The sequence below is a fragment of the Nanorana parkeri genome, unplaced genomic scaffold, assembly GCF_000935625.1.
Source record: "Nanorana parkeri isolate BGI_ZX_2015 unplaced genomic scaffold, ASM93562v1 scaffold54, whole genome shotgun sequence".
Classification (NCBI taxonomy): domain Eukaryota; kingdom Metazoa; phylum Chordata; class Amphibia; order Anura; family Dicroglossidae; genus Nanorana; species Nanorana parkeri.
In genome coordinates, this window is record NW_017306322.1 from 2881332 (window position 1) to 2897366 (window position 16035).

General features: G+C 39.0%; 1 protein-coding gene across 1 annotated transcript in view; it reads left to right on the forward strand.

The window, feature by feature from the left end:
- The window catches only part of KIAA1211 (KIAA1211 ortholog), an 88932-nt gene extending 73239 nt beyond the window's left edge, over nucleotides 1-15693 (forward strand). Inside the window, exons 7-10 of the mRNA XM_018575648.1 lie at nucleotides 380-3314; nucleotides 8689-8894; nucleotides 12971-13124; nucleotides 14912-15693. Coding sequence (XP_018431150.1) covers nucleotides 380-3314; nucleotides 8689-8894; nucleotides 12971-13124; nucleotides 14912-15069 — 3453 coding nt within the window. The 3' untranslated portion in view covers nucleotides 15070-15693. The remainder of the gene's footprint in view (nucleotides 1-379; nucleotides 3315-8688; nucleotides 8895-12970; nucleotides 13125-14911) is intronic.
- Nucleotides 15694-16035: the final 342 nt, after the last annotated feature.

Sequence of the window (16035 nt, forward strand, 5' to 3'; positions counted from 1 at the left end):
CCGGGGTGTAGATAATTTTTGACTCACTTATGTATCTTCTGGTCTCATTAAAACCCCAACATTAACAACCTATATGTTTCTACACAGAGGGTCTCCTACACACAGTGGATTTGCTTTTTATTGTTGAGCTGGTCATTGTGTATATTGTGATTGTAGATCTTCCATTCTTCTTCTGAATACTGTTTTTTTTAAATGGAATGCACATCAATGTCCTGCATATATGAAAAAGTCAGGCATTGTCATCACCTTTTTTGCTAATTTATTACCTTTTATAGCATTTGAACAATATCAGTAGAAACTGCAATAATAGTTTTGGAATCAAGATGTTTACAGTTCAGTATTATATCTGCTTTAGCTACAACTTCTAATTTATCCACAGGAGTTCCACACTATAGAAGACAATGAAAATGAAATCACTTTAAATATGCAACGATGCCTTGATAAAGCCATGTTCCACTCCATGGATATACCCTTGCATGATATAGTCATGTCTGATCATTTGGAACGAAAAATCCGTGAAACACAACAACTATCTGAGCAATTTCGAACTTTGGTGCCTAAGGGGGAAAACAAGATCAATAAAGATCAAGAAGGCAAACAGCCAGATCCCAGTACCAGCAGACAAGTAGTACAAGAAACTAAACATCCTGATGAAGAGAAGAAGTCAGAGGCAGATAAACGGAAAGAAGAAGAAAGAAAAAGACAAGAGATCATTAAAAACATAGACTTGGAAAGGCTCCAACAGAAAATAAAAGAACAGAATGAAAAGGAACTGAAAGAACAGCGTCGACGTGAGGAGGAGAGAAAACAGCGAGCTGAACAAATTCTGAAAGAATTAGAAGAGCATGGAAGACAAGAGGAGCAGAAGCAACGTGAGCTGGAGCAGAAGAAAACACTTAGACTGGCAGAGGAACAAAAGAAACGGGAGCTGGAAATACAAAGAGCACTTCAGATAGCAGAAGAGGAAAGAAAACAGGAAATGGAGAAGCATAGAGCTATTCAGTTAGTGGAAGAGCAGAGAAAACGTGAACTAGAGCAAAGAGCCATTCAGATAGTGGAAAAGCAGAGGAAATATGAACAGGAAAAACGGGAGACCCGACAGATAGGATGTGACTTAGAGGAGTGGGGAGCACTTCAGAAAGCAGAAGAGCAGAAACAACTGGATGTGAAAACGGCTCTCCGGGTTGCACAAGAGCAGAAAAAAATTGAACTTCAACAGGAGAAAGACCTTCAGATAGCAGAAGAACATAGAAAACATCAGTTAGAGCTAAAACAAACACTCCAGATCATGGAGCAGCAGAAAACACAGGAACTGGGATTACAGAAAGCAGAAGAGCAGCAAAAATCTGTTCAGATAGTGAAACAAAAAGGGCAAGAAGTTTTGGAGAAGAAGGCTTCCCAGATAGCCAAGGAGCAGCAATTACAGAAACCAAAAAGCCAAAGTCAGCAAGAATTAGAAGACATCAAAGTCCAGCAGTGTATAAAAGAGGAACTGAGAACGGATAATCTAAATAGGAAAAAGCCAAACTTTCAAGAAAAAGAATTTTTACGGAAGAAAGAACAACCAATATCTGAGGACATCAAGGGACCTATCCCAGAACATCTTTCTCCTCTGCATACAGAAGCTGTCTCAGCAGAGAAAGATCTGCCCGAAGAACAAAAAATGGAGGTGGAAGTTAAAGAAGATGAGGAAGAACTGAAGCAGATAAAACAAAAGGAATTAGAATCTCAAGAGCAGGAAAGAATTAACCAACTAAGATGGCAGGAACTTGACCAAAAGCAGAGGCCATTTACATTTAAAGTCACATCAGGTGAAAAGCAAATTATATTTGAGAAAGTCAATTTATCTCCAGTTACTGTACCAAAAGAGCCAGTAATATTCCCAGGAACGCAAGATGCAAAAGAAAATAAGGGCACCATTAGTTCACACTCTCTTTCATCTGCTCAATGCATACCCCACACTGCCATTTTGGTAACAGGAGCACAGCTTTGTGGCACAGCTGTTAACCTACATCAGATTAAGGATCCTGCTTGTAAGTCTTTACTGGGTCTCAATGAAGAACGAAAATTAGATATAACAGAAAACAAAATGCAGAACGAAAAGGACACTACTAAACATGTCAGCGGTAAGACAAAGTATACATCAGAAGCATTAGACAATCAGTCATTCCTAGCGGAATGGGCTTCCATTAGGTCAAAAATGCTAAGCAAAGCTGAAAATGTAAATGTTGATGATAACCAAAGTGGTCCACCTGCCTCTGTTGACGATAGGATGGTCAAGGGCAAAAGTGATTCCCATAGCAGCTTACGGAAGACAATGTCAGCTATTCCTAAGTTTTCAATAACACCTGCATGGCAGAAGTTTCCAGAAACTGGAAAATTAACAGAAATTAGTATTGAGGCCTCAATAAAACCTTCAACCAAGGAAAATATAGCAGTATTGCCTGACAGCACACCTCAGGGCAAGACTGCAGAGAGGACAATCATTGTTCAGGAAATGGTGACCAGAATTAAAAAACAGGTTACAATTGATGGGAATGCAGAGGGTTGGATATTTTCCAAAGATCTTCCATCCTTCTTGGTTCCTAACCCACCGCAATCTCCTCGTCGGGGGTATTTGGAAGGGCAAATGTCAGTGGAGACAAAAATAAATAATGGCACTGTGAAAATAGATAAATTCTTGCAAAGTACAGAAGACAAAATCTCACCATTTGGGATCAAATTAAGAAGGACAAACTACTCATTAAGGTTTCATGCTGATCCACAGAATGAACAAAGAAGGAAAAAACGATATAGTGCCGGGGACAGTTTTGAGGGGGTCCCTGCCCCATTAACTCCAACAGATGAAACAGAAATTAGGACTATAACCAAGAAAGAACTTTTAGGGTCACCTGTGAAGATGAAGAAAGATAACCTTACTAAGGACTTAGTAGATACCTCAAGCAGTGCAATTGAAAATGTCCAATTTACAGCCCCCTCATTAGTATCAGGATCAAGTCCCCATGTGTCATTGCCTATTAAAGACAGAGACAGAGTAGTTCCTACATCACCAGTTATACAAAAACCATCCCTTGCTCCAAAACCTGCCAGCCCAACTCCACCATCCTCTCCACTTTCCCATCTAGGGAGAACAAATGTGACTGACCTACATGGACAACGGTTGGAAAAAAATGAGATGGATAAAGAAACAGTTGGAGAGATGAATTTCATATTATCTTCTCCAAATCATGATGTTGTTCAGCAAGACAAAGAAGGACTGTCATCTGTTTCTGGGAGAGAGAAGACAGAAAAAAGGGCTAAGAAAATTGGAAAAGGTTAGTCTTAATATGTACTGTATACTTTAGATCCATACCTCATTTATTTCTGCTTTCGGCTACAATTTGCATCAGGCAGGGCATTCTGTGCTTATATTACCACTTCAAACACTACTTACCAAAGCTTAACTCATGGAAGACAGTTATCCATAGGTAAGGAGACTAGAGGCAGGAAAAATAATATTTCTTTCTCCTTTTCCCCTCACACTTCTGTTAGTACTTTCTCTAGCTGAGGCATAGAGAACTTTCTGTTTTTAGTTCTGTTACTGTAGACTGTGACTGAGATACTAGGTAAAGTCGATATAAAGAATTTAGTTAAAATGGATTATCATCTGTGATGTCTAATGTTGATTGCAGTAGTAAATGTTCTTTATCTAGCAGGATGCTGGGTGAAAATGGAGGTGGGGGCTGTGCAAGCACTTGTCTTCCCACATAAAGTAGAATGAAAGAAAGCTACTTCCTCTTTTTTATTTGAAAGTTCTATTTGTAAATGGTCACGTACATATAACAGCCAACATGGTTTGGGCATGGCACCTACCTCCTACTTCAGGGCCATCAGTAAGACACCATAAAGGAATAGCTTACAACAACTCGGTACTAGAGGTATATTAGAATTGGTATATTATTATTATATATATTTATGGTAAATGGGAGTGGTTAGGTGTGCAAAAAACAAAGGTGAATCCTTTAGTTTTTAGGCAGTAACTGTAAAGGAATTTGGTGGTGGAAGCTCAATGCGGGCCTGAGTCTGTGACTTAGCAGACAAGAGATGTCATTGTGGCAGCTTTGTTAATACATTTCCACCACAACCATCTTTACAGCTACTGGGTCAGACTCATTAGATCTTTCACTCCCCTTCATTTTTTTCCATAACTTTTCTCTCATCTATACCTTCTGTGATCAGCAATTCTACACATCTTTTATTCTGTTTTGCTTATACCCCTGAAAAAGGAGAGGTATCCCCCAAGACATGTTGGCCTTTATGTATAATCAGCCAAAACAACTAAAAGGTTTGCTGGAAGGCAAAGGTTCTTTTTTCGAGGTTCTTTCAGTTATGCAGGCAGGAGACTGTTCACTCACCCTTCTCAGATATGACATTATACTACCCTTCTGTAGAACAAGCAGCCTACAATTTCTATTTCCCTGTGCATACTTTGGAATCATCAAATGATTCTTGTATCTCATTGGGCAATAAAGTGTCCTTATCCCTTTCTTCCCAGCTTTTCTTACTGAACAACTGGTCAATCCTTACCTTTTTCTACAAAAAGATTCTAAAACTAGAGGGTAAGTTGTTATCAAACGGAGCAATTCAATTTAAATTCTTCCCAACAATTTCAATTACATTTTAGGGTGAAAATAACTGTCAATGGTAACCAATCAGTGCAGGATTTAATCTTTTTGGTTACTGTGGGACAGTCCTCTTCTGAGACATATAAAAGGGCCCAATATATTATCTACATTTTTCTAATCATGCAAACAAGGAAGAAATTATATTTATTTATATTCATATAATGTATTTCATATTTAAAGATACATCTAATTCCCATACATTTATTTAGAGTTTCATCTGAAGTCAAAACTGATTGCATATACGTTATAAGTGACAAATCTCACTTCATTAACTGAAGAAAGTGTAGGATATAGTGACTATAATGCAAATTCAGTTTATTCACACACTGTATTATTTACTTAGCAGTTCCTTTCTATTTTCTCATTTTTGACAAGCAAATGTGTGCTAGCTATACAGTATTTTTCTTGTTTGATATATTACTAGACTACAAAGATTATTTGTCATGAACATTTCCTCTTAGTTTAATTTTTAACTAGACATTTAATGGTTTTGTAAACTGACCTTGTGGATCTTTGGCAGTTAGTTTTTATTACAGTTAGCTCAGGTATTAGAGGTCATAGACATAAACAATCTCATTTAAAGTTTTTTTTTATTATGTAATTTGTTATTTGGATGCACAGCATTTGCCAGACTCTTATCTAAACGGAGATACAAGTGCACTATTGGCCTGAGAAACAGCAAATTAATTAATACAACAGTGCAAAGAGAAGGTCTGTCAAGGCAGAGCTACTTTTCAATTGATCTGAGCTGATCCAGGCCCATCATACTTGTATATAATAATGAACTTAAGAAAAGGCTTGGTTGGAGTGGGGGGAGGAAAGGGTCAGAGCATGGCTATGTGCATATCCTGTGCACTGATGGTGAACCGGGGTGATCTCAAATAGGGACTGATGAAAGCTTTGTTCTCTGTATCTCTTCTGTACTCTACTGTACTGTACTGCCTGTGTCTTCTCCAACTTAGTTTTATCCCCATTCTGCCTGACCCTGTTGGCCTTAATTATGTCTTATATTGTTTCTGTATGTAAGTTTGTGTCTGTCCTTACTTATTTCCCAAGTGGTTGTCTCTGTCTCTATCCTTTGTGGTCTCCCCTACCCATCCCCGTCTGGCCCTATATATTCTGTTATTCTAACAATTTGTGTCTGTTCCATTTTTCCAAGTGTATGATCTTATTAATTGTCTCTGTCTAGTTTCCTACATATATGTGTCTGTTTTTTACTGTCTTTTCACACTTTAACTAAATATATATGGGCTGCCTCTGCCCTACCAGAGTCACTGGGGTTTTTCTTTACTATCCCTACCTATCTCTGTCCCTAACTACATATGCCTCTCTGTCCTAACCCTGTGCCTTCCTATAACCTGTATCTATCACTGTATCTACTGACCCAACCTGTGTCTGTTTATTCTTATCCCTGTTCCTACATGTCTGTGCCCTCTGGTTTCTGTCACTTCCTACTAGTGTCCTTCTGTTCTGATCTCTGTCCAACCATACCTGGATCTTTATGTTTGTTTCTTTCTTTGTTCTTGCCTTTCTGTCCATCTGTATCTATCAGTGTCTTTCCTTTCCTGTATGACTATTCCTTTCTGTGACCCTATTGTATTTACCTTTGTCTCTATACCTTGCCTTTGAATGTATATGTGTCTGTCCAGTGTCCCTGGCTGACAGTACCTCGAGTACTTGCATATGTCCCTATTCCACCTCTTTCTTTGCTTTTCCTTACCATTGTCTTCCTGCACACAAATAAAGGCAGCTCCCCCAGTCAACCGAATTTGCCTTAAACCCCAAATAAAATGTGCATAATGTCTGTGCTTTAACCAAGATCTGATAGTATTTAGTAGAAGTTTTGACAATATCCAATGATTTTCATAAAAGCCGACCTTTTTTTCCCACAAGTCCCAAGTCTTTAGTGCCTGTGATGTGGGCTATAGCAAACCACATGGGGACTTAAAAAAATAAGCAATATTTGTTCAGTAACCTTTTATCACCTAATATTTTCTGTTTCTGTCTGTGACCTTTCTGTCCCTAAAATGCATCTGTCCCCAGACTATAGACATTAACGTTTCCACATCTCTTAAGTAGTAAAAGGAAAGTTGATACAAACAATCACTTATATCTCTAGCTGCATATACTGCAAAGTATGATATGAGTATATCCTCCTCAAAGATCATAACAGAGATTTCTAGGTTGGCTTCCGTCAAATTTTCGATTTACAGCATCTGTTTGTTGTTTACATTAGAAAGTCAGGTTTCCGTAGAACATTAAGGGGAAACAACTGTGATTTCTGTGCCTCTGTTGTGAGCTTTGAAGATAATTTTCTCCGCAATGCCTATAGCCACAGAGGTGAATTTCACTTTCACTGCTTTTTCAGAACATGTAAATATTTTTATTTTAGTTTGGGCACTAATTGTTGTTCCCTATCCCTCTCTGTTTAGGTCTGTTCCTACTTGAATCTACCTACATGTTTCTCTCTTTGTTCTTAGTGTAGGTTTTTCTGCCCCTATTGCTGTTCTACGCTCTTCTTGTGTCTGTCTATCATAAACATTTCCAGTTTAATATCTATCAATGTCTATTCCTGCCAATGTAATTCTGCCCTAATCTCTGTTGCTACTTTCCCTACCTGGGACTTTCTGTCTGTACCGTTATCTGTATCTGTATCTTCCTGTATCATTTCTGTTTCTATCTCCCCCCATTCTAGCTCCCCCATAATCTCTCTGTTTAAATTTCTGTGCTTACCTTAGTGTCTCTGTCACTAGCATGTTAAAAGCTGTAATGAAACCATGCTTTTAGATATTTGCATATATTTTTCAAATTTAATTATTGAATATGAAAACATGATATCATCATACATTGAAAGCTGTGCAAAATGACCCTGCAAATGATTAATTTATGAGCATATATTATTGCACTGAGATTTACTCAGATTTAATACAGTCACTTAATTAAATCAAAATCCCAGTTCAATTTCATGATTTCTGTTATGTTTAATACTGCTGAAGATGACTGGGTGAGAATGGAGATCCATTCATGATATCTTTGCACCAGGCCTAGCAGTCTTTTAAACTGACCCCGTAATAAAACTAATGAATCTTGGACTTTTCAGTCTGCTGCTTTCATAATGATCTAAAATGAATCTGACAGTCATAAACCATGGCACTGTATTTAAATATACAAAGTAAACTTGTTGAGTTTAAATGGTTGTATTCCACGCCATTCTAATACTCTAGTTTCTCTATTGTCTATGGAAGAACACAAGATTCTGAAAGAATTGGACACTAGAATACAAAAAAAACTGTAGGCTAGCCTTGGGTCTATAACCCCTCCTAGATCCAGCATGCTTTAATTTTACTAGTGTACTCAGGAGGATGATTCCCTCTCTAATCTCCTCCAAATTTACCTCCTTACTGGATTTTCTTAAGTCTTCAGCTGATGGTTAATTCAGACTAGTCTTCACTAGTCTGGGAGTCTTGCCAGCCCTCTAGCACACTTTTATTCCAGCCATAGTGCTCAAAGATCTCACAGCGACAACCTTGCCGAGCTCTGTCTAGCCTACAGTTGTTGCATATCCTGGTGTCCAAATCTCCTATAAGCAACAGTATAACCTGTCTCCAGAATTCAGAGTTCCCCAACAGAACTGCATTTCACTGTTTTGTTAGAGCTAATTAATCGGCATAGGGACCAGGGGTATAGTACACATTACCCTAGATGAATGGAAGCTAAATGCTCCCAAAGAGCATAGATTAAGCTCAAGGTAACTGTGAGCAGTGTTTGGGGGTAGCGTGCTTCTTTAAGCTGCTCTGTAAAGACGCATGATGCAGGAGAGGCATGGTAGAACAATGTCTTTGGAGATGTAACTCAATATTTGCATATTGAGCATCCTAGTTTCAGGGGCTCAGGTAATAGGATGCCTGATGCCTTTTTTAAGTCCACATACCAACTGAGTACGTTTATTATACCACAGGATTATTGTGACACCGAAAATGGCAATAACCTAATGAAATATGTCCCATGTTCTTTCCTATAACAGACAGGCCTGTCCTTCAGAGTCGACATTCTTTAGATGGCTCCAGGTTGATGGAGAAAGCTGATCCTGCTCAGCCTCAATGGATTACACTCGCTCTACAGAAACAGAAAGGATTTCGGGAACAGCAAGCATCCAGGGACGAGAGGCGGCAAACCAGAGAGGCCAAACAAGTAGACAAATTGACAAAAGAAAATGTAAATAAAATTATTGTTTTAAAAATATATACTTTAATGGTTTAAAGCCAAACTACAGCCAAAATCTACACATTTGCTAATACTTGCTGCGCCATCTGCAGTCACTGCGAGCACCCCCCATTACACGGGATATTCGGTAAGGAATGCGACAAGCAAGATTGAATAGGGACTACTCTAGTAGGTGTCCCCTTCTCCTTCCAGGTTATTTTCTACGTTTTGTTTTTCAACGAGATAATTTCCTAGTGTTCACTTTAGGATTACCTCCCTTTCCCCCTCTATAAAATACTTTGTCCTTCAATTATACCTACAGGATTATGTTCTATCATGAGCAGTTTTACTGCCTGTTACCCTGCTGTTGTTTGGACAGATTCTGTTCTTGTCCTTCTACTTCCTGTCTAACTCTCCTGTTTAATACATGGGTTGTTGGTTAGCGTACCTCCTTCTATTTTCCTGATGGACTTGAAAGTAGTGTTAATAAATAAATATTTTTTTTTTATTACCTCGACTTGGATCATCTGCTCCCTGAAGTCAAGGATTATGGATATCCACAGTCTTACCAGCTCTTTCAATTAATGTTTCCTTTCCCTGAAATCTAGGGTTAGGGATGCTAGGCTGAAGCCCTTTTCTTTTCTTCTGTTGACATGTTGCTACTTGATCCAATTCTTCTGCTATTGCAGGTTACCATTTCAATTCTTTGTTGCTCATTTTTTTACTTATAGTAAAAAAAAGGACCAACCTTATACCTATAGTTATAAGCTAATTCTGTCCTGGTCTGTAACAAAGGTTCAGCCTTGTTGCCCTCTCATTTTCAGACAAGGATTCTTCTAGGATTTCTACCTTCTTAAATTGTTCTGTGGCTATTGTCCACTCCACAGTTGGAGTGTTTTTGGGTGCTTCATTGGTCTAAGAATATCTGCTATTTATGTGTCCCTTAATGGATGATTTTAAAAAAACAGGATTTTTGTACTTACTGTAAAATCGGTTTCTTTCACAACTTCCTGAAGGCAGCAGTATAATCTATTGGTCTAAGATTATCTACTATTTCTGTGACACTCAATGTACTCCAAAAACTAAAATTTACCAACACATTTACCAGGTAGCCTGCAAAAAAAACCAAAAAAAAAAAACACTGCCTACCTTTTAGGGTTAAAAACAGAAGTTTTAGTTGCACAACTTTTGAAAAATATGTGAAAGCCACACTGCCTCATCAAGGCCCCTCTGTGTAGTGTGGCCCTAACTTTAATCTATTAAAGTCTCCATCATGGAGCATATATATATAGCAAAGGATGAATTGGGTGCAGCTTCACCAGGAGCTAGCCCATTCCTCCCTAAAGGCACAGGGACACACCAGAAAAGGTAACAATTCATCCTTTGCTATATATGCTCCAAGATGGAGGCTCTCATAGATTAGAGTTAGGACCAAACTACACTGAGGGGCCTTGACAAGGCAGTGTGGCTTCCACATAGTTTGCAAAGTGGTGCAACTAAAACCTCTGTTTTTAATCCTAAAAGTTGCAGTCGGGCTGGTAAGTGTTCTGGGAAATTTTTGCTTTTGTTCGGTGTAAAGCCCTTCCATGTGCACCTTGAGTGTGTTTGCCATTTGTTTTGCTCAATGTACTCCAAGAGACGGATTTTACAGCAAGCACACAAATCTTGCTTTGTGTGTAGCAGGAAATAGGTAGCACCAGTAGTGCCAGGAAGTTATGGAGCTATTCACTATGTGCAGTTCTGCAGCTTCCCACTTGCTGGGAATGAGTATTACCACACTGGTAAGCGCCTTCTACCTCCTCCTCTACCTTCCTGTACACTGCTTAGACACCTCCCCTCTACCGCTTGAACTATGTTGATTAGCAACACTAAGAAATGCAATGAAGGCTAATTGGCTTACAGTGCCTAAACCTCCTGGCCGCCCAGTCTGATATCTGCTGTACATGTTATTTTTTATTATTATTATTCAGGATTTATAATTTCAGTAGGATTAGGAGGACCCTGCCCGTGAGAGCTTACAATCTGGTAGGAGGGGGAAGTGATACAAAAGGTAATACTTATGGTTTTAGAATATACTTATGTAGAGTGAGTTAGTGTAAGAAGTAAAAGGACAGTTTTTTGTTCAGATGGGACAGGCTTCCCTGAAGAGATGAGTTTTTAAGCATCGCCTAAAGATGGACAAAGTATGAGATAAGCGGACAGATTGGGGTAAGAAGTTCCAGGGGATAGGAGATACTCTGGAGAAATCCTGGAGGAGAGCATGGAAGGAGGTGACAAGAAAGCTGGAGAGCAGAAGATCTTGAGATGAACGGAGAGAACAGTTTTGGTGATATTTTGAGATGAGGTTGGAGATGTAGTTGGGGGCAGAGTCGTAGATGGCTTTGTATGCTGTTGTCAGTATTTTACATAACATTCGTTGGGCAATTGGGAGCCAGTGGAGGGATTGGCAGAGAGGGGTGGCGGAAAATGAATAAGTGGATGAGTCTGGCAGCAGCATTCATTTGATTAAAATCATGTGAAGACAGTTATAATAACAGTATGCTATATTTCTTTTAATAATACATAGATAGTTGAGGTTTTTTTTTTGTTTAAAGTACGATTCCAGGCTAATTTATATCAATACCACTTGGTCCAGAGGTGTGTTAAATTGAAAAAAAACATGTTTGTATACCACTAGTATGAGTAATTTTAGGTTACCCCTCCATAAGGCCCTTGCACAGAATTTAGACTGTGAGTCAGGAATTGTGCAGTGCAATCACCCCAACATGTTTCAGAAGGAAGGTGTTGGAGGGTGTGATTAAGACAGGAAGAGTAAAGATCGGGTAACACAGGAACCTGTGAATCACAGGAGTGGCTGAAATGCATAAGGGTTTGTGTATGTGGGTGTCAGACTCAAGCAAGGTTCATTTAATATCCGTTCTAGTTCAGCTTCACATCCCTTTGAGATGCATTCACACAGACCTATAGGCGGAGTTAAAGTAAAAGCAGTGCAAAAGCCACCAGAAATCCAAGTGAACACTGCTTTACGAGATCCCATTCAAACTTCAGACACCACATTTGAGATCCTTCAAAAATGACTTTTTTTAATATTGGCTTAAAGTAACTGTTAATTTAGTTGTTTGGCAGGAGCTTCACCTTGAAGCCCATCTCCGTGATTTGTTTTGTTTAAAACAAAGATGCCCAGCACAGTTAAAAATGAAAAAAAAAAAAACAGCTTTTGCTGAAGTACACACCTTCTTTCCACCAATGCTCATCTGTGCTCATGCTCAGTGCTCATCTTCCGGGTCGAATGATGCTGTCCAACCCACTTCCTGTGAGCCTGGCCATCACGAACACAATGTCTGGGCGTGTGTTATCACATCAGCCTGGGTTCAGAATATTGCTCAGACAGTGCTAAGACAAGAAGAGGAACGACACATGATGTCACGGTACTGGCCAGAAGACAGCTGGATTTAAGATAGATATAAAGAGATGTTTCTAAACATAGCTACACAGAGCTCCAGAAAGGGGGATAGGCTCAAAAACTAAAGTTGTGCTTTAATGGCCAGGGGTGTTTGTGCCGCATCTTCCATCAGTTCCTGAAGCAAAACTACAAATATACAGATATAAGATGAGCCTGTAGTCTACAGCTAGCCATATACTGTAAGATTTTTCTTATTCAGCTTGCAGGTTAAACAAGGAAATCATTTAATTTCCCCATCCATGCTAATGAGGAGGAATCTCTGGCTTTTGTATTCTGACAGCCAGCCCCTGTGGCTCTCAGACTACCCAAAGAGTGAGTACAGCTCATTGGCTGCAGTCACTGTTCAGCCAACAATTTTCACCAGTAGGACCAATTAGGCAGAACATGGACATAATTAAATCTGTGTATGGCTTGCTTAAAAGAAGTTGGACTAAAATAACCGTCCTAAAATATAGCAAAACCCTTATTATAATGTCATACAGAACTGGAGGCCATTGCGGTTTCATTTGTCTTAGTGACGTAATTAATTTCTTGTGAATTGGATTACACACAAATATTATGTCTGGGTACATATTAGCTTCTTCCAGCACACTGATGACATGTACAAAACCTATTGTTTTTATTTATGATTTCATGTCAGCCACCCACTGTATACACTGGGGAGTACCGGGGAAGAAGTGGCTCACTCCAGAAACCGCTGCCGCAGGAAGAGAAGAAAAGTGACACAGTGGTGACCAGACTACAACGTAGAGAACAGCTGCAGAAATCCAACACTCTTCCAGCATCCGTCACAGGTACTAGTCAGGGAAGACAGACACAAGGAAGGGAGAGGCAACTCTAACATTACAAGAAAAAGAGTTATTTTTAGTAATAAAATCTATGTGGTGATTAGGCATATTCATATTTTGTAGTATTACAACCTGTCATGAAAATAGAGCTTATTTGGATTTTTACAACACACTAAATGTTAGGATCTAGGTCAGTTTTATCCCCTTTCTGTGTCCCTAGATTTGTCTTCAGTTCCTATTGTGTTGCCAACACAGTAAGCAATGAGATTCTCCTAAACAGACAGACAATAATTAAAGCACATAAAGTATGTGAAAGAGGACAGAACAGGTTGTTATTGCTGCCTGTGTCCCCATTGGGACTTCCTTATTTTCTGTTTTGTCACTGGGACAGGGAATCAAGGGAAACATTGGCAATCAAGATAAAGGAAGCAATAAAAACCTGACAGAGATTCTCTAAGCCATCCCCATTTTACACAAATTATTTGCAGTCTTTGTCCCTGTTGGGGAGATATAGGCAGAGTCTTAATGGACAATAAACCTTGCAATAGCAATATCAGCCAAATGTAGTACTGGAAGGGGGTTGGGAATACTTATGCCAGTAAGTTTCTTCCAAGCTCCATATAACTGTCTTTGGGGAGATTTCCCCTCACTTGATGGGTATCAAACATAATAGAAATCTTCCCAAAGCCAATACTGGCTACAAAAATAGACATTCTGCCTTATATTTTCTCTATCCAAATCTAAAAAAAAAGGTTTGGATAGAGTTAGGCTTTATTGCCAAAGGATAGGTGTGACCACTGAAGTCCTGCCTCCGGTGGCATGAAGGAACATACTGCTCCTCCTGGTTACAGGTACTGCAACTGATTAGCTTTAAGTTTACATAGTTCTTAATGTGTAATTCTGATTAAAGGCGAAGTCTGTTATTTGTTAACAATGGCCTTATTTAATAAGATAGTTTTTGTCCTTGTGAAAAAATAGGTAGCAAACGCATATGAATAGGAAACAATGCTAAGTTTGTCTCCACACAGTATTGCACAAAAAGACTGGTGTAGTGGGTTTTCAAGAATCCTAAGTGTAGCAACATGGAATGAACTCCACCTCCCATTACCTCCTGTGCAACGCTGAAAACTTGGAACCCTTGTCCAGGTATAGGTTGTAAGGCATGGCAGGCAAGTCCAAACGCAAAAAAAAAAAGTGCAGTAGTTCCCACAAGCAGTGATTCAGGTGCAGCTCATTGTTGTAATACAAGATAGCAGTAGTAGATTAGCCCACAATTAGCCATAATAAATTGCCATTGCTGACCTCCTACCAGAAATGCTGATTTCCAGATTTAACCAAAGGACCCTAATTTTTGAGTCCGTAAGTCACTGGCCTGGAACAAGTGTGAGGATAAGGGGCCTCACTCCACCTGCTACCATGTCATATACAGGGAACAAGTGGAGAAAAACATCTTGCCCTCCTCTTGATTTCTGAAGAGCCTTTTGTAGTAGAATACTTATCTCCGATCAGTTGATCCCCAGGTTCCAGTGGTGTATGTTACCTGTTGCTATGTTAGTCGTCCTTGTCTGATGATATCCTACATACTTGTGGACCCAAGTATTGGCTGATCAGAGGTAATTATTCTACTAGGACTGCTTAGGAGGGGAGGATAGGTCCTTGGGTAACAGAAGCATGAACCTGTGTACCTGTCCTTAAACCTGTAGATGACTCCAAGATAACATTAAATCGGTGACTCTTGCTTATTTATGTACAAACCTAAAAATGTTAACTCATTTTATTTTTCTCCAAAACAGTGGAGATCACAGAGACTGTCCCAGTATCTCTTGCAAAGGACCTTCCGAAGAGATTCTCCACTCCTGATGCCTCTCCAGTGTCCTCTGAACCAACATGGCTGGCATTAGCCAAGAGGAAATCAAAAGCTTGGAGCGACTGTCCACAAATTATCAAGTAGATCATCTGTCTTAGATGCATAGACTCTTAGATGTCCGTATATTTTCTCTGTGTTCCACTATATGGATGACAGACATGCACAGTGATGGAAGTTCTTTGAGGTCTTACTCAAGGACTATTAATATAGTATTTATTATTTTGGTTAAATGTGAACAAGTAAATAACCTGAGTTTATGATATGGTGAGCAGGGGAAAGTTATCTTCTATAGGGCTATGAAATAATATCCTGAGCAAATAACCGTGCTTGTGCTTTGGAATCAATGAAAAGAGCTCACTATGCCTCTGACTCCACACAGAAATATACTGCCTTCAGGTTCCCTTTGGGCTTGTGTATATTGTTGATTATAGGAAAATGACACAGATTAGTTTTTATCTTTGTTAAAATATAGGTGTCAACAACTGCACAAAATGATGTCTTCTATGGACCAATATGGCCAATACAGTTTTGCACTTTTTCTTTATACTCCGTTCATATTTTGCACAGAATGGTTGTATGTGCCTCTGCTACACTGCTGTTGACTATATGGTGGGTTTATAATATTATTTCCAGTCACTGTTGGACTGACCATTAAACCTACAAAATAAAGTGGTCCTCTAACCCTAGGAGGACTCTTTCAGCATGCTTGGTACCAGAAAAAAGAGAACCAGTTTAAAAAAACCTCCCATTGCCCTATAATCCTAAACTAATGCATTTTATAGATGTAAATCATTATGCATTTGTGATGGTAATATATTTTGCAAAACATGTATAGATATTATGTTGATCATCTTTTGAACACACTTTCCAGTCATTTTGCATCTCTGTATTACCTGTAAAAAGGTACCCTTAGCCCAATGCTGGCTATATATAGACCAATTTTTCAACTGATTAATTGAAGATTGTAAAGACATAGTTCTTTGTCAGTTGTGCAATGAAAAGAACATTCCCATTGGTTTACCAAATAAAATCCTTAAAGAATAAACCTGT